The sequence below is a fragment of the Aspergillus glaucus genome (assembly GCF_001890805.1).
Source record: "Aspergillus glaucus CBS 516.65 unplaced genomic scaffold ASPGLscaffold_7, whole genome shotgun sequence".
NCBI lineage: Eukaryota > Fungi > Ascomycota > Eurotiomycetes > Eurotiales > Aspergillaceae > Aspergillus > Aspergillus glaucus.
The window spans coordinates 990,560-1,016,548 of NW_019170459.1; the positions used below are offsets into that span (position 1 = coordinate 990,560).

Genomic DNA, 25,989 nt, shown 5'->3' on the forward strand with positions numbered 1-25,989 from the left:
ACTACACTCCGTACAAGACAAGATTACAAGTATATCTGCGCCTCATCTGGGCAGATATTTTAACGCGATTGTAGTATTAGATAAAATGGCTTAGCCCTTATACCCCAAAATATTCTGGGGCACAACTATAATTACACCGTACTCGTACTCATACTCACACTCATACGAGATACAATGGTGGTCGAGATCCCAACAGGAGACTTCAATATGTGCCGATCCTTTCACGGCGCTTAGAGCATCATCTCTTAAACAGCCAGTTTTATTTGACAACTTCCTCGAGGCGCCCTAAAAGGACCACCACACCGCCCGCGCTAGTAGCTTGGCCCCAGAAGTCGGTGATTTCGGGGCCATCGGATGCCGCTGACGGAGCGTGACCGAGTGGAGTCTGCGAAATTGATGCTGGAGATCTTCGGGTTGGGATTGGCTACCGGCGTGTCTCTGGGTGGAGGATGGCTACCGGCCAACCAAAATTGGGCTCGACAGGGGATCTGGTTTTTACCGGCTGGTGTACGCTCCGGTCACATTTCAGGCGCTCGGCTTCCGTTTGCTCCGAGGAGTCCGCCTTGTGTGCCTGAAGTGTTATTCAGGCATTAAATTGCTAGATTAGGAATGGCGTGTCTAGTATATTACTCCATTAAGATTAGACTAGCCGTATTGGGCCAGCGTATTTCTCCGGCGTGACGCCATGACACGGTACCAATACCATACGGTACCGTGACAATACCCGTCGCTGTCCGCCCAAGTCACGGCTCTGTTCCCTTTTTGGGCGTCTTTTTTTCAGTTCCAGCAAAGCAAAAATCATCAGGTCCCTTCTTCTCTCTTTTTTCTCTCTCTCTTTTATTCTCACCTCTGCTCTACTCTACGATATCGTCAATATCTCAAGTTCAACGGCTTCGTGGCAGTGACTCTTGGTCCAGCTTCTAACAAGCTGTCTCCGCCTTGCGTCAAGGGACGGTACCCCCTTTTACTTAGTTACAACGTGATCTCCCTCCTGCTACCTCCTCCCGTCCTCTCCTCTACTTCCGTCTCTGTCCTCTTGCATCTACTGCCGGAGTCCCGCGGACTTTACAACTGCAGCAACAACAATAACGACGTTATCTACTTCGGATCGACTTTCAACTTTTGAGTGCTCCTTCCCCTCTTTCCTCCCAAGGCCTCGCGTATTCTGCCTTCCCGTTCTGCCTTGGGGGAAGCCTAGTTCGACAACTCGTTCTGCCTGCTTTTCCTCCGACGACAATCATTCAAAACCAACAAAGAAACACATTATTGATTTTCACAACATCGAACTAAATCCTCCCACCAATATGAATTCCTCCCTTCCATCGTGGAAGGATCGCACGCAGAACCACTTCGGCAAGCTTCAGATTCAAGTACCATGGCGCTCCATGAAGCTCCTCGTCCCTCATCGGATGCGACGCAAACTCCGATCGAAGCTACGAAGTCGGATAACGCCTACCTCGTCGTTGTCGTCGCTGCAGACGTCCTTTTCGCCCGTCGATACGCTTAGATCGCTACAGAGTCATCGGTGGACGCTTTACGACTTCCAATACTTGCTGTTGTTGATCGTGTGCATTTTCTCGTTGACTATCATCGAGTCTCCGGGTCCGTTGGGGAAGACGGCTATGTTTACGGGGTTGCTCGTCTCTCTTCTCCTTCCCATTACTCGTCAGTTCTTTTTGCCGTTTTTGCCTATTGCTGGGTGGCTTTTGTTCTTTTACGCTTGCCAGTAAGTTGCAACCCTTTTTTTTTTTTTTTTTTTTTTGCTTTGTCGCAAATAGTCGCTAACAACGGTCGCAGGTTTGTTCCAAGTGACTGGCGCCCTGCTATCTGGGTTAGAGTGCTGCCTGCGCTGGAGAACATTCTCTATGGCGCCAACATCAGCAACATTCTGTCCGCTCACCAGAATGTTGCGCTTGACGTTCTGGCTTGGATCCCGTACGGGCTCTGCCACTACGGTGCTCCTTTCGTCACCTCCCTGATCATGTTTTTCTTCGGCCCCCCCGGGTACGTTCCGGTCTTCGCCCGGACTTTCGGATACATCAGCATGACTGCTGTTGCCATCCAGCTGCTCTTCCCGTGCTCACCTCCGTGGTATGAGAACCTGTATGGGTTGGCCCCGGCCGACTACTCGATGCAGGGTAACCCCGCGGGTCTGGCTCGCATTGACAAACTTCTGGGCATCGATCTATACACTTCTGGTTTCAAGCAGTCTCCTGTGGTGTTCGGTGCCTTCCCGTCGTTGCACGCCGCGGACTCGACTCTGGCCGCTCTTTTCATGAGCCAGGTCTTCCCCCGCTTGAAGCCTCTGTTCGTCACCTACACGCTCTGGATGTGGTGGGCTACCATGTACCTCTCCCACCACTACGCAGTTGACTTGGTCGGCGGTGGTCTCTTGGCCACTATCGCATTCTACTTCGCCAAGACTCGTTTCCTCCCGCGCGTTCAAATTGACAAGCTTTTCCGTTGGGACTACGACTATGTCGAGGTTGGTGATGCCGCTCCCGGCTACGGATACGGCCTCTCGACTATCGACAGCGACGAGTGGACCGTTGGTTCTTCATCTTCATTCTCGTCTGGCTCTCTCAGCCCCGTGGATGACCACTACGCCTGGGAGAGTGATTCTCTGGTCTCCCCGGCTTCCGACCTTGAGGCTGGACGGCATCACATCGTGAGTCCATAGTCTCACACCTCCGCTCAAACGATTTGGAAGTTCGCCTCCCGTGTTCGACCAAATTCCTTAATCCGCGTGATTGCATTTTCTTCCCCGAACGGCGTTTTTGCTCTGTATTAGACGACATACTGGGACTTGCTCTTCGTTTTGCATCGAGCCGATTTCGACACATACACTTTAATCGCTTCTTGTTACTTTCTCTGCCCGCTTTGAACGCCATTGTTTGCTGCGGGATTTGCTCCTTTTCTTTTTTCTTCGATTGTATATGCATTTGTGAAGAGCCCTGTCGCACTGTCGACTCCTGGGTCTTTCAAAGATCTTCCGTCCATAATGTTAATATCGGTGGCGTTGTGGATACCCTTTCGGCTTTGGCTGTCTTTGACTGTTGCCAATTCCTGGACTTTGTTTTCGATTCCGACCCTAGTCACTCTTTATCCGACTGGACGCTCGACCGGACCAGTCTCACAATATTTTTCATGTCCATCGTTCAACTACTCGGCGCCTAGGTTTGGGACATATGACGAAAAACCAAAAGTTTGGCGCTTTTGCTCGCACTTCATTCGCTGTGCGTGATGCTTGATTTTAACGACCATTTGCATGAGATATAGAGAAGAGGGGGAATGGGGAGCCCAACCTTGCAGACCTTGGGATCTCTTTGGATTTCTCACCCTCGCTTCGTTTTTGATAACCTGCGAACTTTGCTTGGATATCGTGCGCGGTTATAATGTCAACCATGCGAACACAGAGCTTGGGATAATCAAGACCCGGTCTGTTTTGGGGTACCTTCTTGGATGATGGTTCCAACGGCTTGAGGAATCGGGCCAGTGGGACGATGTTTTGACGGAGACATCGCCCACTTATTTATCCTTTTTTTTTGCTTGCTATCGGTAACGCTTTGCTTTTCGCACCTCGCACGACTCACCACGCCTTCCGATAATACACTTACCTTCCGCCCTATTTATCTACCTTGCGGCCACGCCATCGAGTTGTACGGTCGCCCCTCCTTCCGGGGGTTGTGTGACGTGATGAGGCACCTTATCCTTATCCGCATTCCTAATATGATAGCTTTATGATTTATGAACCTGTACAATAACGCTTGCTTTCGTGTCTATACTTTATAATCCAGTTCATCGTTCTATTAGCTGCATAAAACATAAAGCAACCAGTAAATCAGAAATGTGTGCCAACGAATAATACATTAATCTATGGATATCAAAACATGAGCAAGTCATACAGCCTTGTCTATATATATAGAGGGAGAAGAACGCGGATCACTCCTCGTATATCTGCACGCGATCTGCATATTCCTTAATCTTCGAAACATACGTCTCCTCAATCATATCCCCCTGCCCCCCAGCAACCCTCAACACAAGCTCATTCAACGACGCCCTCCCCAGAATATCAACATGATCCCCCGTATTCGGCCCCCCACGCGGCGAGAACCGATCCGGCTCATGCGGCATCTCATACACCTTCACCTGCACGCCCGCCGGATTATACCGCTTGATCTTCCACCCCTTCGCGCACATGTATCCCGTACTGAGTAAGTTTACCGTGCCGTCGCCCTCGCCCATGGCGACGCCGTGGTCGACGCCGTGTTGTGTGTTTGTCACGGTTGTGTCGATGCTGACGTTAAGGTTGACGAGGGGGTCTGGTTCTTGTTGGTAGAAGTAGCTGCGTTCAGTCGGTTTGCCGACGCCGTAGAAGCAGTAGATTTTCATATCTGGTGCTAGCGGGAGACGGGCTTCGAGGGGGTTGAGCCATGTACGGGGGTCGTTTTCGTTTGCTTCGACTTGTTTGCGTGTGTGTGCGACGCCGTGAGAGTACGAGCTGCGGATGTGTTTGCTGTACCAGTCTTCGCTTTGGTCGAGGAGGTACTGCAGGCTTTCTGTTGTGGTGAGGTTTTTGTGTGTGAAGGAGGATTCTGTCGCCGCGGTGAGGTTATCCTGGCGGAATTTGAGGAGGGTTCCGAAGGTCATTGCTTGGCCTGGTTGGTCGTCTGGTGCCCAGGTTGCGTTGCCCCAGACTGCTTCGCCTCCTTTGGGGAGCATGGAGGAGATGCCTGGCATGGCGCGGAAGATCTCGGCGCGTTCTTCCTTTGATAGGAATTTTTCGAGGCCGTAGACGGCGAAGGCGTTGAGTTGGGCTGTGTCGCGCATTTCGCCGGATAGGACTGCTGTGAGGCCTTTTACGGCGCCGAGCATGCACCCGCTGATGTTAATCCAGTTGGCGATGTGGCGGTTGACCCAGTCTTTGCCGCCTTTGCCGTGGGCGTCACTTTCGACCCATTTGAAGAAGTAGAGCACGACTTGTGAGCCCATGCTGTGTGAGGCGAGGGTGACTTTGTCCCCGCGGACCTCGACGGCGGTCTCGATATAGGACTTTAATCGGCTGAAGTAGTGATCGCGGATCTCGAGATTCGCATACGACAATCGCCAATCATACGCCGCCGTAAACGCATTCGTCGGATCATACCCAATCGTCGCGAGATTCTCCAAAATCTTGTTCCAAATCCAGTACCCCGTGATGAAAAAATCCGTAGCATCGAACCCCTGCGCCGCGCGCAGCTTGATCCCCGGCGGATCCAATCCTGTATCTTTATCCAGCATGACATGATTCTTCCATTCTGCTTTGTCCAGGACCAGTGCGCGCATCATGCTCCAGCTGCCCCAGAGGCGTCGCCGGAAGTATTGCCGGGAGCTGGCTTCGGTGCCCCAGCTTTCGAGGCCGGTGGAGATGACGCCGGGGATCATGACTATGGGGTATTTTGCTGTTATGCCTTGGGATTGCAGGTGGAGGCCGACGGAGAAGGGGTCGTAGCTGACGGCTTCGCGTTCATGTTGCTGTAGTCATCGCTGTTAGCAACATTCATAAAAAGTGTAGTCGGGACTACAGATAGTACGCACCGAAAACTCCCTCGCATCCTTGACAATCCCCTGCGGAATAACATCAATCAACGCATCGAGATTCAAATCCATCAACGAATCCAAACTAATAACCTCCTGCTGGTTCGCGAAGAACAGCGCAATGAAGATCCCGAACAGCCCGCCCAGCGCGAATATCAACCCATTGCGTCGTTTACTTCGCGGTCGGAGGATGATCTGGCGTTCCTGGTTCCCATGATAGTGGTCTTGTGTCTGGGTCTTGTCTTCGTGGGTCGTTGGTACTGGAAAGGTGGAGGCTCGTTGGTGGTCGTCACCGTCCTCCTTGGGCAGGCGACGGCGGAGCATCGTCTGGTTTTCGGTGGGTAACGATAATTGGGTATGAGTAAAATGCAGCAATGGGGTAGAAGATAGAATTAAAAGAGAGAATGGATGAAAAAGAAGCGACTGCCGTAAACCTAAATTTCAAGGAACGACGCGGGCAAGAGACAACGTGATCAGCGAAAATCCGGACGTCATTTCTTTCTGTTCCTCGGTCTCACGTTCAGCAATACTCACGAACACACATAACATCCCGACAAGCAATCGCAGCCCCCATGATCCCACGATAGCCACGAACAAACAAAAACAAAAAAAAAAAAAAACCACCGCCAAAATGAGCAACGAACTCACCTACATCCGCTACGACGCGGCCCTTGAAAACACCTACGTCCCCGCCATGCGCTCCCTAATCTCCCAACAACTCTCCGAGCCATACTCTATCTACGTCTACCGCTACTTCCTTTACCAATGGGGCGAACTATGCTACCTCGCCATGGACAAATCGCGGCCCGAGAACGACCAGATGGTGGGTGTTGTGGTGTCGAAGCTCGAGCCGCATCGCGGGGGCCCGCTGAGGGGGTATATTGCCATGTTGGCTGTGAAAGAAGAGTATCGGGGGAAGGGGATTGCGACGAGGTTGGTGAGGATGAGTATTGATGCGATGATTGAGAGGGAGGCGGATGAGGTATTTTCTTGCTCCCCCGGTTGCGTTGCCGATTGGAGGACAGGTGCTGATGGTGGTAGATTGCGCTCGAGACGGAAATCACAAATACTGCCGCTATTAAACTGTACGAGAGACTTGGCTTCTTGCGGAGTAAGCGGTTGCACCGGTATTACTTGAACGGTAACTCGGCATATCGACTCGTGTTGTATCTCAAAGAAGGCGTGGGGTCTGTCCGGACGACTGCTTTCGACCCGTACGGTGCTATACCGGGGGATCCTCTGGGACCGGTGCCGTTACTCCAGGGGAATCGTGAGTTCGTTTGAGTTGGATATACCACTTATGTTTGCGCATTTCGGTCATGACGGTCTATGCAATGATAATGATATAGAAGGAGTAATGTAGATGTACATAACATCCTTGACTGTCGCAGCAAGGATGAAAAGATTATAATATACACGGATAGAATACAAACAGCTCAAACCATCACGCCAGGGCCAGATGAGCTGAGAAAGACTCGTCTATACTTTTATCCCAGGAAACAAGAAACACGCTGACCGACGCCAATGGAAAAGAAGCCGAAACAACAAACTGCCAAAATGGATCATCACGAGCGTTGGAAATCCAATTAGCTGGATTTAAGATAACCCTTCCATTCCACAGGCACCTGGATGGCATGTTGTACCATCCATTCAGGCGGCCGCGGGACGCCCTTCCATTCAAGATCAAACAGCGCTGCTGCATCCAGCATAGTGGATAATGGCTGCGTAGGCCGGTACCGACGACCAAGTTCGATATCACGACGGACCAGCGCCGTTGCCAACATCAGCTGTCGCTCTCGCTCTTTTCCTCCTTGAAATCCAGTCATCAGAGATTGGACCGGGTTCGAGTGGAACTTGGCAGGAGTAAGTTTCATAATTTCGTCGGCGGAGGGGTATTCGCTCAGATGCAGATCAACGCCGACACTAATCTTGCCGGCGTTAGAGCGCCAGAGAACATCAAGGACATTCACTTTTTTCTTCGAGACGTTGGTCGTCATGGAGCTGAGAACGGACATCTTCATCTTATCAGTGACTGCCCCGTTCATGCAAGCGTATCTCCATATCACGCGGCAAATGTTGTAGCACCGGCCCTTGTAAGCGATCAGGAAGAGCCTCTCCCATATTTGCGCTTCCTTGTCCATCCGGAACCCCTGACGAGTGACGTATCGAAAGACGTATAAAAGGGCTGCGTAGATATTTGCGCGGCAGATCGGTAGGATCCGGAGCATAGTCGAACTGTCGATGTTGATACCATGCTCATCGCAGATATCAAGCAATCTATTCAAGGCGGGAAAGTTCTTGAGTTCGACAGTAGCATTGAACATCTTGTTGACCAACGATGGGGAAAACCAATTGGTTCCATGGGTATTCTCGAACAGCTTAATATACGAATCCACGCTGTGTCCGCCCTCGAGATGTAAAACCAGTGTATCCTGAATAGCTGTTTGTAACGCTGTCCGCATGGGTCCAATCTGAGAAAGATGGCCCTTCTGCATCATGTACATGAATAGGCCCGCTTTCGCATTAGGGCTCACATGACATTCGAGGAGCGCGACCCACGTGTTCGCGTCCGGTCGAATCTGAAGTCGAGCCATGGAAATCAAAAGATGGCGAAATATTCGGAAATCCTGTCGCCTTGCGCATGCTCTTAGGAGGATATTGAAAGTATCCACCGTTGCGAGATGTTCGCACCGAAGAATAACCTCCCGACAGGCTTTCATATACTCGTGTTGACAGAAAAAAGACAACGTACTATTCAACGCAGCGGTTGAAAGAATCCTCTGGTTTCCATCATTCAAAAATAGTTGCGAGAGATTTCTGAGAATTCGTAGGTTGTGTGGCGTTTGCCGGCGCGTCTGATTCTCCTGCCTGCGATAAGGACCCGACGTTGTAGATGTCAGCAGATCCTCAACATGCTCTAAGAATTCCCTAACGGTTGTCGGTCTTTCGGAGTCCAGAACGGCCTCAATCGGCATGGGAGAGTTCTTGCCCTCATAAAAGTCCCAGACCCCGCGGATCAATGGGACTTGAGCATTCTTCTGTCTCATGGCCTCTATCGATGGAAACACTGGAACCACGGGTTTTCTGATGTCGACCAAAGGGTCACCAGATTCTTGCAGACGATGCGCACGCACAATCCGATCGCTAACCAAATCCACAACCCGTGGAGACCCCGAGATGATTGCCTTGCGATAGCGTCCCACACTTTGGCCCGGAGACAATATGTGGACCCTACAGCCGTTGTGAACCGGTACGTACCAAATATTCTCCTTCATCGCCATGTCGTTGATGCCCGAAAGCAAGGCCACCGTTTCCTCCGGTATTAACATCACCTTGTTCTTCGGGCCTTTCAATGTCAACACGGGCGTATTCTCCTGGATACGCTCCAGCATCTTCTGGGTACTATCCATCAACCCCCATTTCTGCGTTTTTCCAGTTTCCTCGCCTATTTCTTTCAAATGTGACCGATATAAGAGCTTCCTCTGATCTCTGTTCGTCAACCTCTTCCGCCTCTCTCGAGCTGCCACCAACGGGCGTGCGTGGGTTTTGCCAGTAGCAAGCACTTTCTTTCCCTTTTCTTCCCACTGAAGCAATGGCGAACGATCGGACTCGATATCAGCGAATACATTGAATGACCTCCCACTATTCGTCTTTGCAGTCGCCTGGTCGATCGGAGCTCGAACCCGCCTGCGTCCTATTGTCCTGTCCGTATCCTCACCTGTTGTCCCTGATGCTTGCACACTAGAGCCATCTTGCTTGTCCGATAGCTTCGTCGAATCTTCAGGCCGATCATTTCTCAGGGTGGCGCTAGACGATATCCATCGCAACGGAGAACCCCACGATGACCCCCGCGGCGGACGATTTTGCCTCGAAGGAAGAATATTCGACGAACCGCGCAGGCACCTCGCAGACGCAAAAGCTGTCCGAGCAGCAGTAACACGGTTCACAGTCGCAATTGACCTCCGAGATGTGACCCAGCGTGGGTAGAGGAAGAGTAGAGGTTCATCGGGACCGACAGCGGCATTGTCTAAGACGGCTGATAGACCCCGTCTGCGTAGACAAGGTTGGCCGCGGGATAGCATGGGAGATGGGCCGCTCGTGGCGCCAGAGGCATGGGTATCTGAACGAGGGCCGAATTGGTGGTTTAAGGTGAGAAACAGAGAAGCGTTGGTTTCCTGGTCATTTTGTGGATATTCAGAGAATTGGGGTGGTTAGCTACACAAAAGGGAAGGCGGTAAAAATCGGACCGATGGGCGGCGGCGGCAGATTGATAAAGTGACATTTGTAGGCCTGAGGTGTCAATAAATACCATTTTGGGGAAATGGAGGCAGTGACTAATCTTACACGTGACTTCCACATGGTCTCGGGACACTTGGATGGCCAACGTTCAACTACATCCAGGAACAACGTTTATTTGTTATGATTGTCATGACCAGGAGATCTGCCAAGCTCAATTGAGGCTCACTTGAATTGCATTACATCGGCTGAGCTTGATCTGTTATAAGTGGGCGATAAAGGACCGTCCACCGTTTCGCGTTATTGGTTGCTACTGCTTGTTTGCATTGATACCCATTTGCTTGTTTATTCTTTTACTTTCTGGGAACGGCTATTCTACGATTCGACTGGAAGGAGCACGGTGAAAATGGCAGAAGGCGAGCCATCATACATAGACTACGAAGTCTTCCTAGACCCAGGATTCTCACCGGCCTCCTTTGCCAACTCCCTGGTCGTAGCTACCAACAATGCCACGGACAGTCCACTGGATCTCTCAACCCCGTTGTCGCGAGTTCTCTTCGACCTTCAGGAGATCGACACGCACATTCACACACTGACCAGCAAGTCCGCTTTGCCGCTCTTGTCACATACGCGGGACCAAACAGCGGCCGCTGGGAAGATCCTCCAGCAATCGGAAGAGCAAATCGCTGCAGTGACGCAGGGGTATGAGCGATTGGAACGGGAGGTGCTGCGCAAGTGGGAGACGGCTGACGAGGCACGGTTAGCGGCGGAAAAATCATTGGCAACGGTGCAGTTAGCAAGAGCGGTTGGACGGTGCTTGAACCTGGGGAGGCAGCTGGAGAGTCAATTGGCGGAGATGAATGGACGTGGCGGCGCTACTGCTACGACTACTAGTGGTGAGGCCCCGGGGCGGGAAGACTTTCGCGCTTTGGAACGCGCGGCGTACACAATTCTAAACCTACGACGAATGTTTCTGGCCACAGCAGAGGGGGAAGAGGGTCATGGGCTGGACCGGGTGAAGGTCGTGCGCACATTGCGGAGTGATCTGCTGAACCCGGCGGAGAGTTTGGTTAAATCCCGCGCACAGCAGGCTATCAATCGATTCTCCATGTCGTCTATCTCGACAGGATCGCAAGCGCCGTCAGGATATAAGCAGGCACGGGATACGCGAGCGCGCTTGACGTCCGCCGTTACGACTCTGTATGTACTGTCTCCCATGCCGAAGACTATGATTCCGGCGACCGAGTATCGACCGGAATTGCTCCAATCGACACTCCATGGCTACATGCATACGGCCATCGGGACCTCCTTGACAGCACTGTCCCGGGCCTTTACCATGCTCCCTACTCTGGAGCGCACGCTCTCGGATCTTTCTGCGCGCTGTCAGGACATCGTAGCACTCGAATACATTCTTGGCAATACCAAACTACCGTCTCATCCAATGCTGCTATTTGGCTTGGAGGGAGAGACGATAGAGACCCAAGCGCCCAGGAAAAACACCAACCTCCTGCAGCTGGTGCTAACCTCGTTGGACACGCCATCACTGCCATCGTACTTTTGGCGGTCGCTGGCCTCGTCGCTGGCGGGGCGGGTGCAAGAAATACTGCAACGCGGGGGCGTCTCGGCGCGGGCGCTGCGGTCGAACCGTGAGCGACTGCGGGGCGATATCAAGGATTGTGTGCTGCGGGGATCACAGCCTCCAACAGCATCAGGCATGGTGGATAAGGGACGAGGGGAGGAGGGGTTGACAGTTGGGAATTGGGAACGGGAGGCGGCGGTGATGGTCAGTTCGGTGGCGGGAGCATTATAACTGTTATTCTGTATGTATCCTCCCTTATAATGTGCTACAGGGATTGCTTTCATAGTGTGTACTCTATACTAACGCACGGATCCAGGGGCATCCTAGGATCAGGTACTACAGCCTCATCGTTATCTACTACAAGACGTGATACATGTATGTACTCGAAACGGCTATTGCCGGGACTATTCACAGGTACAGAGTACTTGTAAGCTACGCTGTATGGCAGTCCATATAGAGTAGGAGAAGGCAAATCCCCCTCCGCCACTTGGGGAAATGGTTGACGATTAGAGTCATCGAAGACGTCAGCATCCGGAGTTCTTTATGGTACCTGCGTGGAACTTCGGATATGACGGGTTTTTCTATCTCTGGGGTAGGGCGTTCCGTGGTCGTGTCTAATCAGTTCCTGTGTCTAGTCACCGGACAGAGAGTGTCTGGATTCCCTCCATGTTAATAGTGCTATGCTATGGTGAGATGTTGGCGCCGATATGACTCTGCATCCAGTCCGGTGTGTATTATTATAGCGGTTCCTTGTATACAGCCCAGGTATTCCGTACCCTCAGAGTACCCTGAGAGTATTACCTTCTTAAGTGTTCCAGAGTCTATCTCAGCGTTGGATTGAAACGATTCCGTTTGCAGCCAAAGTCACAACGGGACCGTCGGGCGTTTCAACCTGTTTCGCGGAGGTTTCGAAAGTCTAGGTCAGGCCGTTTGGATGGTGAAGTTATCATCGCTTTTGTATACACCTCGTAGTAGTAATCAGTAGGAGAGTATCAGTGGTTAACGTCAGAGTCCGGTCGGGGCCCCGGCAAAGGAGTACGTAGACACAGGATGAGTACTCCGGAGTATAGTACATCTTCGTCCCCCCTGGTGCCTTGATCTTCTTTTTATCTTCTCCTCATTCTGTTTCTCTTCCCTATTCTCCCTCTTTCCTTTCTTCAACTTTACTCTTCTGTATAGCCCCCTGTGCTTTCTTAGTCGTCGGATGGTTTTTCCATCTCCAACAGCCGCCCAGTGTGTTTCTTTGCTGTCATCCCACGATCATCGTCCCTCGATCGGCTCTCAGTTGTGTGGGTGGCTTTATTATCTCCTCTTTCTTCTCTTTTTCTTCCTTTATTCTTCTCTTTTTTTCATCTCTCCCCTCCTTCCACCTCCCTTCTATTCTTTTGTCTCTCACCTTTCTATCCTGAGAGATGCTCTTCTTTACTTAGTCTCACTCCTTTCTTTCTGTTCTTCTCTCCCTTCATACTCGTTCCCTGTCGGCCCTTGCATCGTCGGGCTCTCGGTTAAATCTCGTCATCGTCATCAGCCTCATCGTCTTTTATCATCAACAGATCTCACCAAAAATTCAACATTCCTTCGTCTCTGCAAAGCATTTTTTTCTTTGCCTTCTTCCCCTCCCCCTCTTTCGGGGCGAATAAGATACAACTAAACTCGTTTATCTGTAATCTCGGTTTTTTTTTTTTTTTTTTTTTTTTTTTTCCCCCCCCCCCAAAAAAAAAAAAAAAAAAAAAAAAAAAAAAAAAAAAAAAAAAAAAAAAAAAAAAAAAAAACATCCCACTGCGCCATACGGAGTACACTAGGTACGTGCTGCTATCTATCAGTCCCTGACCATGACCCGCTCGCTTACTGTTATGTCACGGACAGCCTCGCGATCGTCACCGTGATTTTTCTCCTCACTCGCAGACCAATTCCCTGGACGAAATAAACTAAACTCTCCTGAAACGGCCGGAGAACACTGGTCTCGTTGCGGCCCTTGCCCTCACCACGCCGATCGACTTCCCTCCTGCTCTCCCTCTTTCTCCATCACCTCATCCCTTCACTCCGCCTTTTCTCGCATCCCAAAACAAAAACCTACAGCTTCAGAAAGGGTCTCTGCGCTGGTTCCGTTGGCAGGGTGACAACGAAACGGCACCTTGCAGATAAAAAAGTAGCAGGAGAAACAACAGGAAAAAGAAAAAAGAAGAAAAAAAAAAGTTTCGTCCTCGAGTCTCATACCGACAGTCGCTCCCTCGCCATACATACACCCACATTTTCCTCTCCTTGAGCGATTTCCACTAAAAATCGCCTTTCCGTTTCCCTTTTGTCTTTCCTCTCTCCCCACACCATCATGTCCTCCTTTTTACCTGTCAACAATCAAATATCCTCACCGCAGGATCGTCCGATGGAGGATGCGAATACCCCGACACCTCGCGCAAGTGCAAGCAACGGCGCGGCCGCACAAACAAAACGAACCAGCTCCTGCGACGAGGACACTCCGCGAAACCTGAAGGATCGCGACTACGATGACCCATCGCGGCCCGCAACGTCTTCCCAACGTGCCACCCCCACAGCGCCAGCGGAGGAGGGAACACTACACCATGAGTCAGATGGGGAGCACTCAGATCACGAGCCGGAGAACGCGAACGACAGCAATGCTCCGCCATCCAAGAAGAAAAAGGGCCAACGGTTTTATTGCACTGACTTTCCCCCTTGTAACCTGAGTTTCACCCGGAGTGAACACCTAGCTCGCCACATTCGCAAACATACCGGGGAGCGGCCATTTCAATGCCATTGTTCTAGGCGATTTTCTCGTCTTGATAACCTGCGCCAACATGCTCAGACGGTTCATGTCAACGAAGAGATCCCGGGCGACTCTCTCGCTGCCATGGGTACGCGATTTCAGCGACAGATCCGCACAGACCGGGTTCGTCCGCAGGGCCGTGCTCGAGCGGGCACCGGCCCAAGTTCAACGCCTCATAGTCGTGGCCATAGTCGGAATCTGTCCACATCCAGTATCGGGTCCACCGCATCTACTTTCAGCCAGCCTCCAGAGATCCGCCGGCGACCGACCTCGTTGATCATGCCTCACGACAATAGTGCTCGCACGCGACTGGCCTTGGATGGCATGGTCGAACCTCCTAGTACACCCCCAGCTCAGATCAGAGGAAGCATTCCTGGTCCATCGGTGGGAGGGTCGCCATACACCCCATCGCATATGTTTAGCGGTGCTCCGGAACATCTTGCGTCGCCCATGTCCACAGCCTCCCAGGCCTCTGGCTTCTGGGACGGAAAGACTGCCGCCCGACGTCTTTCGGTTCCCGCAGGGATTAACCCATTCGTACAGCAGCAACAGCCCGTCCATGCGTACCCGCCGAGTTATGTCGGTACGCCTAGCCAAGCCCCTTATCCCGGTCCAGGAGGGGTTTATGCTAGCCCGGTTAGCTCCAATTATTCGCGTGATGAGGCAGAAGCGGACTTGCGTAGAAGAACTTGGCACCCGTCTACTTACCCTGCATACCAGCGGCCTGCAACGAGTGGCTTAAGCAGTTATCAAACTCCCGACGGGGCTCAACAGCAGCAGCAGCCTTCATTCAGTAGTGCGAATGGACAGGCGGAGCAGCATCCGCCTCGGCTGCCTGGAATTGAGAGCTTTGACAAGGTCATTTCGCAACAACGACCACTCACGCCTCCGGGTCGTCGACCGAGTCCCATGCAGGTTGACAGCGGTAACCAGCAGCGACCCGCGCCCAGTTATGGTTTCGGGGGAGGTTTCAACTATAATGCTCCGGCAGTGCGGCCTCCGCCCCCGGTTTCCGGTCCGGGTCATCGACGAGGCCATGTCTCGTGGGATCTGTCACTGCATGCCAACTTGACTGGACTGAACATCCGGGACAAGCCATTCCAGCGCGATGCAGCCCAATGGGGCCAGCAGACTATTGCGGAGATTCAGAATGTCGCATCGCGACCATCTACATCCTACCAGCCGTCCGAACACCGAGGAAACCCCGGGCCGGGCCATGGCTGGCACAGTAGCACGGCCTCGGGGTCCTCGCAGGCTACGCGGACGTCTCCTGAAGACTCGAGCAGTAGCGAGGGAGTCCACACGCCCTCCACGGCATCCCTTGAATACCACCCCGCTATTGTGCACCACAATGGGTCTATCGAACCCCATGCTCCCCACCACCATAGCGCTCTAGCGTCCGAGACGTCTCAATCAGTACGCACCCGCTACCCGCCCATTATTCGATGACCCTGACAACTAATTGGACTGTAGGGTTGCGCTCCACTTTCGTCTCAACCAAACGATGGCGATCATGTGAATAGTAAACACGAATCTCGATCCGATCTTTTCAACACGACCCGGGATTCCGGAATGGGCAGACTTGAAGCTTTGGTCGCTGTGGCCACAAGCGAAAACAAAGGCGCTGCCAAATTGTTTCTGTGAAACTTCTTTCGTTTCTGCTTTACTTGTTGAAGCCATCTTATATATACTCTACGACTGGATACGATCTTTTTTTTCTATAACTCCGCTGAGCCGGTACCATTTCGTTAAGCGACTCTATTTCTCGTTTTTGATCTTGACCGCTTAGGGTTCTATACCGCAGATGCGGAGGATTTTATGAAGTGACGACTGATGATTGACGTGTACGTCATCTGCGATGGGTTCGGTTTTGTTTTGTTTGCTTTTATTTTGTTGGAGGAATCTCTCTTCTCATCATGTTCGGATTTCTGGTTTCGGTTTGGCTTGCATGTTTTGGGCGTATATTGCATTGACGATACCCCGGCCTCGATCTCGAGTTTTCTACTACGAGGTTCTGGAATGGAGTTGTTCTACTCTGGTCGGCGGTTGTGCACTTTATAGTTGGCGATTTGCTTGTGTTTTTCTACTACTGCAATTTGTATATATGTCTTATGTCTCGTTCTGCTATGGTTGGCGGTGATTTGATTCGTTAGCGTCATCTGTCGAAGCATTCCAGATTGATAGGAGCAGGTGGGATACTTGTGCATGGCCATAAGCTTTGATTGCGTTTCTATTGAATTTCGGTTAAGCATTGCTCATTGGATAGGGAGTTAACCTCCATAATAACGTAGCATAAAATCAAAACTCTCCGGTCCATGATGTTTACTCCGTCTAGTGATCTCCGGATGACGTTGACGTCATGTATACAGACTCCGGGCACTTCTAGAGCAACATGATACAGATGCACTCTGTGTGTGCAGGGTTCACCTGCATTATAGTCCACAATGATCTAAAATAAGTTAAAATAACCATAGTAGGTTACTGCCATGTAACACCAAGAATCCCTTCAGCTATGATACAGCCGAGCGTAGTAGTAAACGACATCCGGCCATACAACGTCATCACGTTGTCATTGGCCTACAACTCTAAACCGGCTCTTTTTCGACGTCAATTCTGTTATATACGGTTCTTTTCCCATTGTTCATCTTCAACTTGAATCGAATTAGATCAAATCCTACCTATCTACTTACATCTCATCTTATCTACTCTTAACGAATAACAATCATGGCCCAAAGCAGAGCCCCCGTGTACCTCGGTCTCGCCGGTCTCGGTGCCGGTGCTTTCTACCTGTACAGAGCGGGTGGTGATCCTAAGACTGCCACTCAGGAATTGAAGGGTACGCTTCCCTTTCCTTTGGTCTCGACACTAGAGAACCCGATAAGCTAATGTCGTACAGCCGACGCCAACAAAGCCAGCGGTAAAGCCCCCAGCGGTGCGCGTGGAGTGGTCGCAGGCGAGAGTGCCGGAGCGGAGGGCACTGCTGTTATCGATGAGGCTGTATGTCCCCCTTCTGCCTCTGTGTTATAGATGAACGAAGCTAATAGGTATAGATCAACAACGCCCGCTCGAGTGGCAAACCCGACGAACGCATCCCTGAGATCACGAATCAAACTACCGGAAAACTTGAGGATGCTAGGGACAAGTTGAATGCGGGTGTTGACAAGCTTGACCGGAAGGTTGAGGAGAAGGCGACGGAGGCGAAGGGTGGGTTGTCGGGGTGGTTTGGGAAGTAGACTGTACTATTCTGTATGGAGTATGGTGATTGTATGATGTATGGCGACTGTATTTCTATGGTTCTTTCGTGGGTTATGAGATATGTCTATCTACTTTAATGAAGCATAATGGATCTCGCTTAATTCACTGTCCGAGTACTAGTACTAAGATGGCTAGATGCATTCCGATGTCACTGACGGGGTGCATCACCGGAGTGATGGAATGCGAGGCACGGACATATGAATTTTTATTAAAACCGACTGCAATATCATCAATTCTTTTCAACGATTATTTCTTCAATTCAAAGAGTTAATTTCAGCATTTAATTTATCGATACCATCAGTGCACGTCGGCTGTCAGATTAAACGCGCCGCGACTCACGCGACGCGCTCCACCGTGAAAAAATCACGACGCGCCCTAATTTAACCCTTTAAGACTAATACCACCTCTCCTCCTATACTACACACCTACCCATCATACCTTCCTATCCCATATGCTCTATCATAGGTAATATCATACCTTCCTTATATTATCACCATCGAATTACGAGGGAAAGCACGACCAATGCCTCGTACCTCCTCCCGATTAGCCGCCACGCTCCCCCGGGGGCAGGCGGGAATCCAGAATTTTGCAAGAGCGACCAAGCCAGGAACCACGACTGCTCCTTCCACCAAACTCGACAAGCCCGCTGCTGCTCCTTGCCTTTCCTACTCGCCGTCGAAGAAACGCAAGCTAGTCGAGATTGAGAATGTGGCTAGTGGAGGCGCTGCCGCCCCAGGGGTGGATGTCAAGGCCGATGAACAGAAGATCGAAAACGAAGCCGCTACACCCTCGAAGACACTTCGGTTCAATGAATTGTCTGTTTCGTCGCCACAGCCGCGCAGTGGGCACCGTGTTACTCGGTCGCCGTCTGTTCGGTCTCAATTGCGTTCTACGCGTGGGTCGGCGTCGGAGGAGATTCCTCAGACGCCGTCGAAGAGGAGTCGGTCGGTGAAGTACAATGCACGATCGGTGCCGCTGTCATTGTCGAAGTCGAACTCGCAGACGGTAACGAAGGTTGTTTCGCGCCCGCCATTTTTCGATGAATTGTTGAAGTTGCATTCAGCTTTTTTGAAGGCTCTTACGCTTCATTCTGCGCATAATGGTCTTATCGTTCCGGTGGATTTGAGGGAATTTCTGCAGGCCATTGGACAAGTGTGGAAGAAGAGAAAGGTCGTGGTTAAGGACTTGCAGCGCTTGGTGTGGATTTGGGAACAGTCGCAGACAGTGAAGTCACCTTTCCGGCTGGCGAACTACGGCCTGGGACGTGTGTGCCTGGAACGAGAATGGACGGGACGAATGGACGAGGCCGAATGGCAAGAGCAGTTCGAACAGACCCTCGATCTCCTCTGGGAGAAGACACTCGATTCGATCCCGAACTTGGGCGACGACGAGGAGGGAAAAGTTGCTGATCATTTTGTCGACACGCTGGGCCTTTCCCCCGTCCACGAATGCCTCACGCCTCTGACCTCGTTCCGGAAGGGTCAGCAACGCCTGCAGGATCTGAAGGGTGGTGTGATTCGAATGAAGACCGAGAAGCTTCGGGCGGACTCTGCGAAGGATGACGATAGCCCTGCGCCCAAGACCCTCCTCGATGCTACGCCGAACCGCCGCAAGAGTCTTTTGGATCGGATCAAGAACAAGGAGCTTCGCCAGTCGACACTCCCGCCTCCGCCGTCGAAGGATATGCTGATCCATCGTACTGCCGTCGAGCGTGTCGAGGATGTGGCCAACGTGCTCGCCTCGCTGCGGCCGGTTGGATATGTCGGTTCCGGGATTAAGGCGATGTTGGCTGCTCAGAGGAAACCGTTCCAGATCCCAAAAATCGTGCAGCATGTTCAGGACTCTGTCCGGAACCCCATCTCCCCCAGGGAGGTGGAGATCTGTATCGAGGTTATGGCCCGCGCCGACATCGCTGGGAACTGGGTGAACTTTGTCACCGTGAAAGCGGCCAAGATGGTCGTGTTGAAGTCTTGTGCCGATGTTTCCCCCAAGGAACTCGCGGCCAAGGCCTGTTCGATTAAAATTGGATATGATGACGAATCTGTTGCCAACTAATGTCTCTCATTTATCTTTCTCTTGTTTCTTTTGTATATAGCATCTACCTTCGGGGTTTTGGGTTATTTTCCTTTGTTGTTGGATATTTCATCCGTGGAGCCTGGATGCTCACGGCAGTGTCATGGAGCGTTGTGCATTTATTAGCGTTGCATGTATTATAGCATTCTACAATTATGATAATAGGATAATCAATGAATGAATCGCTGTCTAACATTCTCCTCTATTAATCTAAGGCTGTCGTATTCCATATTGCTCGCCGTACGTGAGCCACTAAACGCGTGACGCGTGGTCACGTGAGCGCGTCGCCATTGCGCGTCTTCCGCCTGCCAAATCAATATATCTAGTGTCCAACTCATCTGTCAAAATTGTGACAGTTGTCTGTCCAATCTATCAGCAAGATGTCTTCTCGACCTGACCTCAAGGTGAGTCTACAAGCTCCTATCACCATTGACATAGCCAAGTACTAACTAAATGCAAACCAGGTCGACGACGAAGTCGGTTTCATCCGCTTCTACCGCTCCCTCCCCGACAACACCAACAATGAAACCATCCGAGTCTTCGATCGCGGTGACTGGTACTCAGCCCACGGCTCGAACGCCGAGTTCATCGCCCGCACAGTCTACAAAACCACCGCCGTCCTGCGCAACCTCGGCCGCAGTGAGACAGGCGGTCTCCCCTCCGTGACAATGAGCGTGACGGTCTTCCGTAATTTCCTCCGCGAGGCGCTCTTCCGGCTAAACAAGAGAATTGAGATCTGGGAGTCCGGTGGTACGGGCAAGGGACAGTGGAAGTTGGGGAAGCAGGCGAGTCCTGGGAACTTGCAGGATGTGGAGGAGGAGTTGGGGAGTGTGGGTGGATTGGCGTTGGATGCGACGGCGCCGATTATTCTTGCTGTGAAGATTAGTGCGAAGGCGGAGGGGAGGGGCGTTGGTGTTTGTTTCGCGGACGCGAGTGTGCGGGAGTTGGGGGTTAGTGAGTTCTTGGATAACGATGTGTACTCGAACTTTGAGTCGTTGGTGATTCAGTTGGGTGTGAAAGAGTGTCTTGTGCAGATGGATACTGGGCGCAAGGATGTCGAGCTAGGCAAGATCAGGACGATTGCGGATAGCTGTGGGATGGCTATTTCGGAGCGGCCGGTGGCGGATTTCGGTGTTAAGGATATCGAGCAGGATCTGACTCGGTTGCTGCGCGATGAGCGCTCAGCTGGGACGCTGCCGCAGACGGAGCTGAAGTTAGCCATGGGCTCTGCGTCGTCGCTGATCAAGTACCTGGGCGTTATGTCTGATCCGACCAATTTCGGGCAGTATCAGCTGTACCAGCATGACTTGTCGCAGTACATGAAGCTGGATTCGTCGGCGCTTCGCGCGCTGAATCTCATGCCTGGTCCGCGGGACGGGTCGAAGAGCATGAGTTTGTTCGGGTTGCTGAATCACTGCAAGACGCCTGTGGGTAGTCGGTTGCTTGCGCAGTGGTTGAAGCAGCCGTTGATGGATATCAAGGAGATTGAGAAGCGGCACACTCTGGTTGAGGCATTTGTTGAAAACACCGAATTGCGACAGACTATGCAGGAGGAGCATTTGCGTTCAATTCCTGACCTGTACCGGCTGGCTAAGCGGTTCCAGCGCAAGCTGGCTAATCTGGAGGATGTTGTTCGTGTGTACCAGGTTGCTATCCGTCTGCCCGGGTTTGTTAGCTCCTTGGAGAATGTCATGGACGAGCAGTACCAGACGCCCCTGGAGACGGAATATACAACCAAGCTTCGACAGTACTCGGACAGCTTGGCTAAGCTGGAGGAGATGGTTGAGACGACGGTTGATCTTGATGCGCTGGAAAACCACGAGTTCATTATCAAGCCCGAGTTCGACGATAGCCTGCGCGTTATCCGGAAGAAGTTGGATAAGTTGCGGAACGACATGGACTCAGAGCATCGCCGTGTGGCACGGGATCTTGACCAGGAGGCGGATAAAAAGCTCTTCCTAGAGAACCATCGTGTGCACGGTTGGTGCTTCCGACTTACTCGTACTGAGGCGGGTTGTATCCGGAACAAGAGAGAGTATCAGGAATGCTCGACGCAGAAGAACGGCGTCTACTTCACCACATCGACCATGCAGTCTCTTCGCCGCGAGCATGACCAGCTCTCTTCGAACTACAACCGCACGCAGACCGGTCTCGTCCATGAAGTCGTCGCCGTTGCCGCATCGTACTGTCCCGTCCTGGAACAGCTTGCTGGTGTGCTGGCCCATCTCGATGTCATCGTTAGTTTCGCGCATTCATCCACACATGCCCCGTCCTCCTATGTACGTCCCAAGATGCACCCGCGTGGCACGGGAAGCACGATCCTCAAAGAAGCCCGTCACCCATGCATGGAAATTCAGGATGACATCTCCTTCATCACCAACGACGTCTCCTTGATCCGCGACGAGTCCTCGTTCCTCATCATCACCGGTCCTAACATGGGTGGTAAGTCGACGTACATTCGACAGATCGGTGTGATTGCGCTCATGGCACAGACGGGCTGCTTCGTCCCTTGCTCTGAAGCCGAGCTAACCATCTTCGACTGTATCCTTGCCCGTGTTGGTGCTAGTGACTCTCAGCTCAAGGGTGTTTCGACATTCATGGCGGAGATGTTGGAGACTTCGAACATCCTCAAGTCGGCTACGTCGGAATCTTTGATCATCGTCGATGAACTTGGTCGTGGTACGAGTACATACGATGGATTTGGTTTAGCTTGGGCTATTTCAGAGCACATTGTCACTGAGATCCGCTGCTTCGGACTCTTCGCGACCCATTTCCACGAACTGACTGCCCTCGCGGACCGATACCCCAAGTCAGTCAAGAACCTCCACGTGGTGGCCTTTATCGACGGCGCGGAAACCAAGCCCGAACCCGCAGAAGACGAGAAAGCCGAACAACAACGCCAAGTCACTCTCCTCTACCGTGTCGAACCCGGCATCTGCGACCAATCCTTCGGTATCCACGTCGCCGAGCTAGTCCGCTTCCCCGAAAAGGTAGTCAACATGGCTCGCCAAAAAGCAGAGGAACTCGAGGATTTCTCATCTGCAGAGCAACCGGATAAGAAGGAACAGCAGTCTGCTCTTGACGGATACTCTCAGGAAGAGGTTGAGGAGGGAAGTGCGTTGCTTAAGTCTATGCTGGTCAAATGGAAGGGGGAGATTGAAGCACCTGGTAAGGAGGGGCTGACGGCTGCTGAAAAGAGGCAGGTTATGAGGGAGATTGTTAATGGGGATGAGAAGCTGAGGGCGAGTAAGATGTTTCAGGGTTTGAAGGCTTTGTAGGTTTCTCTTGTCATAGTACATGGGGCAGGGAGTATTTCGGGTTTAAGCATATGGCGTTTGGGGTATCTACATGAGATCTGGATTACATTTAATTAGATGAATATGAAAATCTCATTGACCATTCAGTAACTATCTTGATTTCAATGCTTCAATTGCCGTCATACTTCCTCGGAAGTCACATGACAGAGCTCTCGGTCTAGACGCTGATCCTTCCCTTTCAGGCATTTGGCACTTCAGGAACGAACCTCATCTCGCGACCTGCTGTCCTTCTCCATGTCCACGAAACCGCCCGTCTACTCCCTACCCAACAATCGTCCTACACATGTCTGCTATCGATATTTTGCGACTCCAGAATAATCCCTCCGACCCAGCGATGTGCGCAACCTAAGGGCCAACGTCAACCGCGGACACGAAACCTCTCGAACGGAACGGCTCGAATTCATGCACCCCTTTTCCATTCTCACACTCGGTATCTTCGTAGCGGGATATATCACCGCGAGGTGGGATCTGGTCACTCGCTTATACGAACTGGCGATTTTCGCATGGGATCACGGTGTTGTGGTATGTCCAGGCTTTGTCCCCGGCGTGCGTGCGGCTTTAACTGATCGTTGGTTGATATGTGCTAGACTCGAACGGCTAAAGGATTCGTGTTCCTATCCTTCTTCTTTTTCCTCCTTGTTCTTCCGATAAACCATCTCGCTGCGCGAGAGGGCCAATTGGTATGGTTACTTCGTAACAACTTCGGGGAGCGTGGCTGACGTGGGGTATAGCATCCGCGACACGTGAAATTAGGAGTTTCTGCTCGGGAACAATTGCGCCGTCGGGGTTCGTTTTAAGCGCGATTAAAGGATGACAACATGATCATGAGCGATGGATTGCTACGAGTGTTTTGGCCATATGATCTCCCGCGCTCGTCGGCGCCAGGGGTGATTGTTGGATGGCGGAACTCGGAGCTGGATTTTTTTGTGCTTACGGTGTTGGAGGATGTCGAGGTGAGTTTCGTCCTTGATTTCGGTGCGTATATTGGCAGGGAGGAGCTGGCTAACTGTTCGCGATGGTTATAGCCCCGGAATGTCGACAATGCGCTGCGCGCCGGAATCCTCTTTCGCAATAGCCCGCATCCCATCGTACAGATTTTCAACCTTTGTGGAAGGTCGATGATGCATGTTCTCGGGACGACGAATCCAAAACATCCACCTACGACATTCAAACCTTCAGACCTATACGTTACAACCCCGCCGTCATGTAGGGTGCCCCAGATTTATTGTCCGCCAGAGGCGAACCTCTCGGTTCAAGCCATCATGTTTCATCGCCCGCATCCGACCCGAATGGAATACATGTCGTTGAACCCGATATCTCTCGCGTTGGGCGACAAGACATCGACTGCTGAGGGATCCGGTGCGACGACCAAAAGCGACACAGAAGAAGCGCATGAAAAGATTCGATCGGGGAAGTTGGTTGAGAAACTCAAGTTCCACACGGTGGTCAAGCACGTTCCGTCACAGAAAGAGCAGGCGCTGCCTCTCATCGTCAACCAGGCCAATTGCGCTTACGAGATGGGGAAACTCATGGAGAAGAATAGCCACCTGATTGGAATCCGCGCGAAGAGAAGCATGAGCGTTGGAGAGCGTGTGGTGGAATCCGCCACGACTATATGGGATCTCTTCGTTCTTGGTGTCTCTTATGTATTCTGGCAGTGGCTTTGGCCTGTTATCACTCGACTTTTTGTCATTGGTCTTGTGTTCCATCGTGGAGTCGCGGAGGTGGTTCTGCAGGTTCTTGAATGGCGCGCCCGCCCTGATGCCGCTGCTGTGAAAGACATATCAGCAACGGCTCAGCAGGTAGATATCCGGCTTCAGCAATTTTGCTACTGGCCCATACAATATGTCAAGCTGCGCCAAAGGAAGGATAATTGGGAGAGCGTTACGACGAGTCACCCAGATTACATCCGGTTCTACAATAGTCTTTGGCTAGTCGCCAATGATGTGATTATCGGGATTGCTTTGGGATCGTACATCATTGATAACGCGAATTGGGTGGCTTTCCAGATCAACATTGTCCTCAGTGGCTGGACCGTTGAGGGGCTGCAAGGGACAATCTCGTGGCTGATGGATTGGCCGGCTGGATTGAAACTCAATAATGAACTGGCTGCTTTCTTGGGTGACCTTTTCTTATGGGTTATAGAAAATTGGGCAGGTATGTCGATTTGTTCCTTCCCACTCACGTCAAGGCTAACTGGATAAAGCATGTATTGCAAATCTACAACCCTATCTTCCTCGCGTCATATACGTGGTGGGCTGCTCGAGCTTTGCCGGGGCAAGCATGCCCATAGCGCTCTTCTCCGACCTCGTCTCCATACTTACCGTTCACATCTACTCCTTCTACATCGCCTCTGCCCGTATCTTCAACTGGCAGCTTACGATTATAATATCCCTCTTCCATCTGTTTCGCGGGAAAAAGCGAAATGTGCTACGCAACCGTATAGACTCATGCGATTACGACCTCGATCAACTTCTTCTCGGGACGATCCTGTTCACCGTCCTCTTCTTCCTTTTGCCTACCGTCGTTGTCTTTTACCTCACCTTTGCATCCGCGCGGATGTTGATCATCTCATTGAAAGCAGCGTTGGATACCTGTCTAGCGTTTTTGAATCATTTCCCGCTTTTCGCGTTGATGTTGCGGGTTAAAGATTCGAGGCGGTTGCCAGGTGGTATTCGGTTTGAACTTCGGGAGGAATATGACAAGTCGAACAATAACTCCCCTACTATTATGCCCTATATCCATCTTGAGGTATGTCTTCTCTTCCACTTCGTCTTCATGAAAACAGCTAACAGGCGAAAAGTCTATCCCTCTTCCCCTCCGTGCGATGTTCGATCAATACTTCCAACTAGGCCATCGTCTTCGAAAACACTATCTTTCTCCACGAGTTATCTTTTGTCTCGTGACCGGCCGCTTTGTACCCCCTATCCACCGCCGCAACCTATACAGCATGCAATATAGCATGTTACCTGCGCGCCGGGCCGGAATGGTAGAGGTATGGGCTATGTTAACGCAGCCTAAAAAGGGCGGCAGTGGAGGTAGTGGCTCGTCGTCAGGCGGAGGGATGAGTACAGGAGGAAATGGGTTACTCAAGGTTCCAGCGGGATTTGGGCAGGGAGATGCTAGGAGACGTGGACATCGATGATTCCTCTTCTAATAAAATAAACGCA

General features: G+C 51.6%; 11 protein-coding genes across 11 annotated transcripts; 9 read left to right on the forward strand and 2 right to left on the reverse strand.

Moving 5' to 3' along the window:
* Nucleotides 1-1,304: 1,304 nt before the first annotated feature.
* Nucleotides 1,305-2,680, forward strand: ASPGLDRAFT_34520 (phosphatase PAP2 family protein; the record flags this gene model as incomplete). The annotated part of the gene is made up of 2 exons (XM_022544442.1): nt 1,305-1,726; nt 1,798-2,680. The coding sequence occupies 2 exons, from the start codon at nt 1,305-1,307 to the stop codon at nt 2,678-2,680; spliced, it is 1,305 nt and encodes a 434-aa protein (XP_022402449.1).
* Nucleotides 2,681-3,942: 1,262 nt separating this feature from the next.
* ASPGLDRAFT_123691 (phospholipid:diacylglycerol acyltransferase) lies at nt 3,943-5,901 on the reverse strand (the record flags this gene model as incomplete). The annotated part of the gene is made up of 2 exons (XM_022540421.1): nt 3,943-5,514; nt 5,578-5,901. 2 exons carry the CDS (start codon nt 5,899-5,901, stop codon nt 3,943-3,945), a joined length of 1,896 nt encoding a protein of 631 aa, XP_022402450.1.
* Nucleotides 5,902-6,208: 307 nt separating this feature from the next.
* On the forward strand, nt 6,209-6,861 carry ASPGLDRAFT_57098 (peptide alpha-N-acetyltransferase MAK3; the record flags this gene model as incomplete). The annotated part of the gene is made up of 2 exons (XM_022548233.1): nt 6,209-6,559; nt 6,619-6,861. 2 exons carry the CDS (start codon nt 6,209-6,211, stop codon nt 6,859-6,861), a joined length of 594 nt encoding a protein of 197 aa, XP_022402451.1.
* A 302-nt stretch (nt 6,862-7,163) lies between these two features.
* On the reverse strand, nt 7,164-9,659 carry ASPGLDRAFT_65702 (uncharacterized protein; the record flags this gene model as incomplete). The annotated part of the gene is made up of 2 exons (XM_022548930.1): nt 7,164-9,139; nt 9,221-9,659. The coding sequence occupies 2 exons, from the start codon at nt 9,657-9,659 to the stop codon at nt 7,164-7,166; spliced, it is 2,415 nt and encodes an 804-aa protein (XP_022402452.1).
* Nucleotides 9,660-10,094: 435 nt separating this feature from the next.
* Nucleotides 10,095-11,929, forward strand: ASPGLDRAFT_45780 (Golgi transport complex subunit COG5). The gene is made up of 2 exons (XM_022546319.1): nt 10,095-11,633; nt 11,709-11,929. The coding sequence occupies exon 1, from the start codon at nt 10,220-10,222 to the stop codon at nt 11,621-11,623; it is 1,404 nt and encodes a 467-aa protein (XP_022402453.1). The 5' UTR covers nt 10,095-10,219; the 3' UTR covers nt 11,624-11,633; nt 11,709-11,929.
* A 485-nt stretch (nt 11,930-12,414) lies between these two features.
* Nucleotides 12,415-13,094, forward strand: ASPGLDRAFT_1387928 (uncharacterized protein). Its single transcript, XM_022541642.1, has one exon. It carries the CDS (start codon nt 12,597-12,599, stop codon nt 13,041-13,043), a length of 447 nt encoding a protein of 148 aa, XP_022402454.1. The 5' UTR covers nt 12,415-12,596; the 3' UTR covers nt 13,044-13,094.
* A 426-nt stretch (nt 13,095-13,520) lies between these two features.
* Nucleotides 13,521-15,925, forward strand: ASPGLDRAFT_1388039 (uncharacterized protein). Its single transcript, XM_022541645.1, has 3 exons — nt 13,521-15,153; nt 15,205-15,590; nt 15,648-15,925. Exons 1-3 carry the CDS (start codon nt 13,722-13,724, stop codon nt 15,816-15,818), a joined length of 1,989 nt encoding a protein of 662 aa, XP_022402455.1. The 5' UTR covers nt 13,521-13,721; the 3' UTR covers nt 15,819-15,925.
* ASPGLDRAFT_1388046 (uncharacterized protein) lies at nt 15,826-16,359 on the forward strand. Its single transcript, XM_022541646.1, has one exon. The coding sequence runs from the start codon at nt 16,033-16,035 to the stop codon at nt 16,312-16,314; it is 282 nt and encodes a 93-aa protein (XP_022402456.1). The 5' UTR covers nt 15,826-16,032; the 3' UTR covers nt 16,315-16,359.
* A 460-nt stretch (nt 16,360-16,819) lies between these two features.
* Nucleotides 16,820-17,542, forward strand: ASPGLDRAFT_45782 (uncharacterized protein). The gene is made up of 3 exons (XM_022546320.1): nt 16,820-17,010; nt 17,071-17,171; nt 17,225-17,542. Exons 1-3 carry the CDS (start codon nt 16,899-16,901, stop codon nt 17,405-17,407), a joined length of 396 nt encoding a protein of 131 aa, XP_022402457.1. The 5' UTR covers nt 16,820-16,898; the 3' UTR covers nt 17,408-17,542.
* A 244-nt stretch (nt 17,543-17,786) lies between these two features.
* Nucleotides 17,787-19,693, forward strand: ASPGLDRAFT_45783 (DNA replication factor Cdt1 C-terminal domain-containing protein). The gene has a single exon (XM_022546321.1). It carries the CDS (start codon nt 17,952-17,954, stop codon nt 19,482-19,484), a length of 1,533 nt encoding a protein of 510 aa, XP_022402458.1. The 5' UTR covers nt 17,787-17,951; the 3' UTR covers nt 19,485-19,693.
* A 189-nt stretch (nt 19,694-19,882) lies between these two features.
* Nucleotides 19,883-25,964, forward strand: ASPGLDRAFT_65706 (uncharacterized protein; the record flags this gene model as incomplete). Its single annotated transcript, XM_022548931.1, has 7 exons — nt 19,883-19,906; nt 19,967-22,776; nt 23,152-23,155; nt 23,629-23,772; nt 23,845-24,976; nt 25,113-25,570; nt 25,623-25,964. 7 exons carry the CDS (start codon nt 19,883-19,885, stop codon nt 25,962-25,964), a joined length of 4,914 nt encoding a protein of 1,637 aa, XP_022402459.1.
* Between the last annotated feature and the right edge of the window lie 25 nt (nt 25,965-25,989).

Excerpts from the sequence above, each read along its gene's own strand:
- ASPGLDRAFT_45780 (XM_022546319.1), top strand. The coding sequence starts at position 10,220 with ATGGCAGAAGGCGAGCCATCATACATAGACTACGAAGTCTTCCTAGAC.
- ASPGLDRAFT_1387928 (XM_022541642.1), top strand. The coding sequence starts at position 12,597 with ATGGTTTTTCCATCTCCAACAGCCGCCCAGTGTGTTTCTTTGCTGTCA.
- ASPGLDRAFT_1388039 (XM_022541645.1), top strand. The coding sequence starts at position 13,722 with ATGTCCTCCTTTTTACCTGTCAACAATCAAATATCCTCACCGCAGGAT. Across the intron at positions 15,154-15,204 it reads CGGGGGAGGTTTCAACTATA|GAGGCCATGTCTCGTGGGAT; the intron begins ATGCTCCGGCAG and ends CGGGTCATCGAC. Across the intron at positions 15,591-15,647 it reads CGTCCGAGACGTCTCAATCA|GGTTGCGCTCCACTTTCGTC; the intron begins GTACGCACCCGC and ends ATTGGACTGTAG.
- ASPGLDRAFT_1388046 (XM_022541646.1), top strand. The coding sequence starts at position 16,033 with ATGGGTTCGGTTTTGTTTTGTTTGCTTTTATTTTGTTGGAGGAATCTC.
- ASPGLDRAFT_45782 (XM_022546320.1), top strand. The coding sequence starts at position 16,899 with ATGGCCCAAAGCAGAGCCCCCGTGTACCTCGGTCTCGCCGGTCTCGGT. Across the intron at positions 17,011-17,070 it reads TGCCACTCAGGAATTGAAGG|CCGACGCCAACAAAGCCAGC; the intron begins GTACGCTTCCCT and ends AATGTCGTACAG. Across the intron at positions 17,172-17,224 it reads CTGCTGTTATCGATGAGGCT|ATCAACAACGCCCGCTCGAG; the intron begins GTATGTCCCCCT and ends TAATAGGTATAG.
- ASPGLDRAFT_45783 (XM_022546321.1), top strand. The coding sequence starts at position 17,952 with ATGCCTCGTACCTCCTCCCGATTAGCCGCCACGCTCCCCCGGGGGCAG.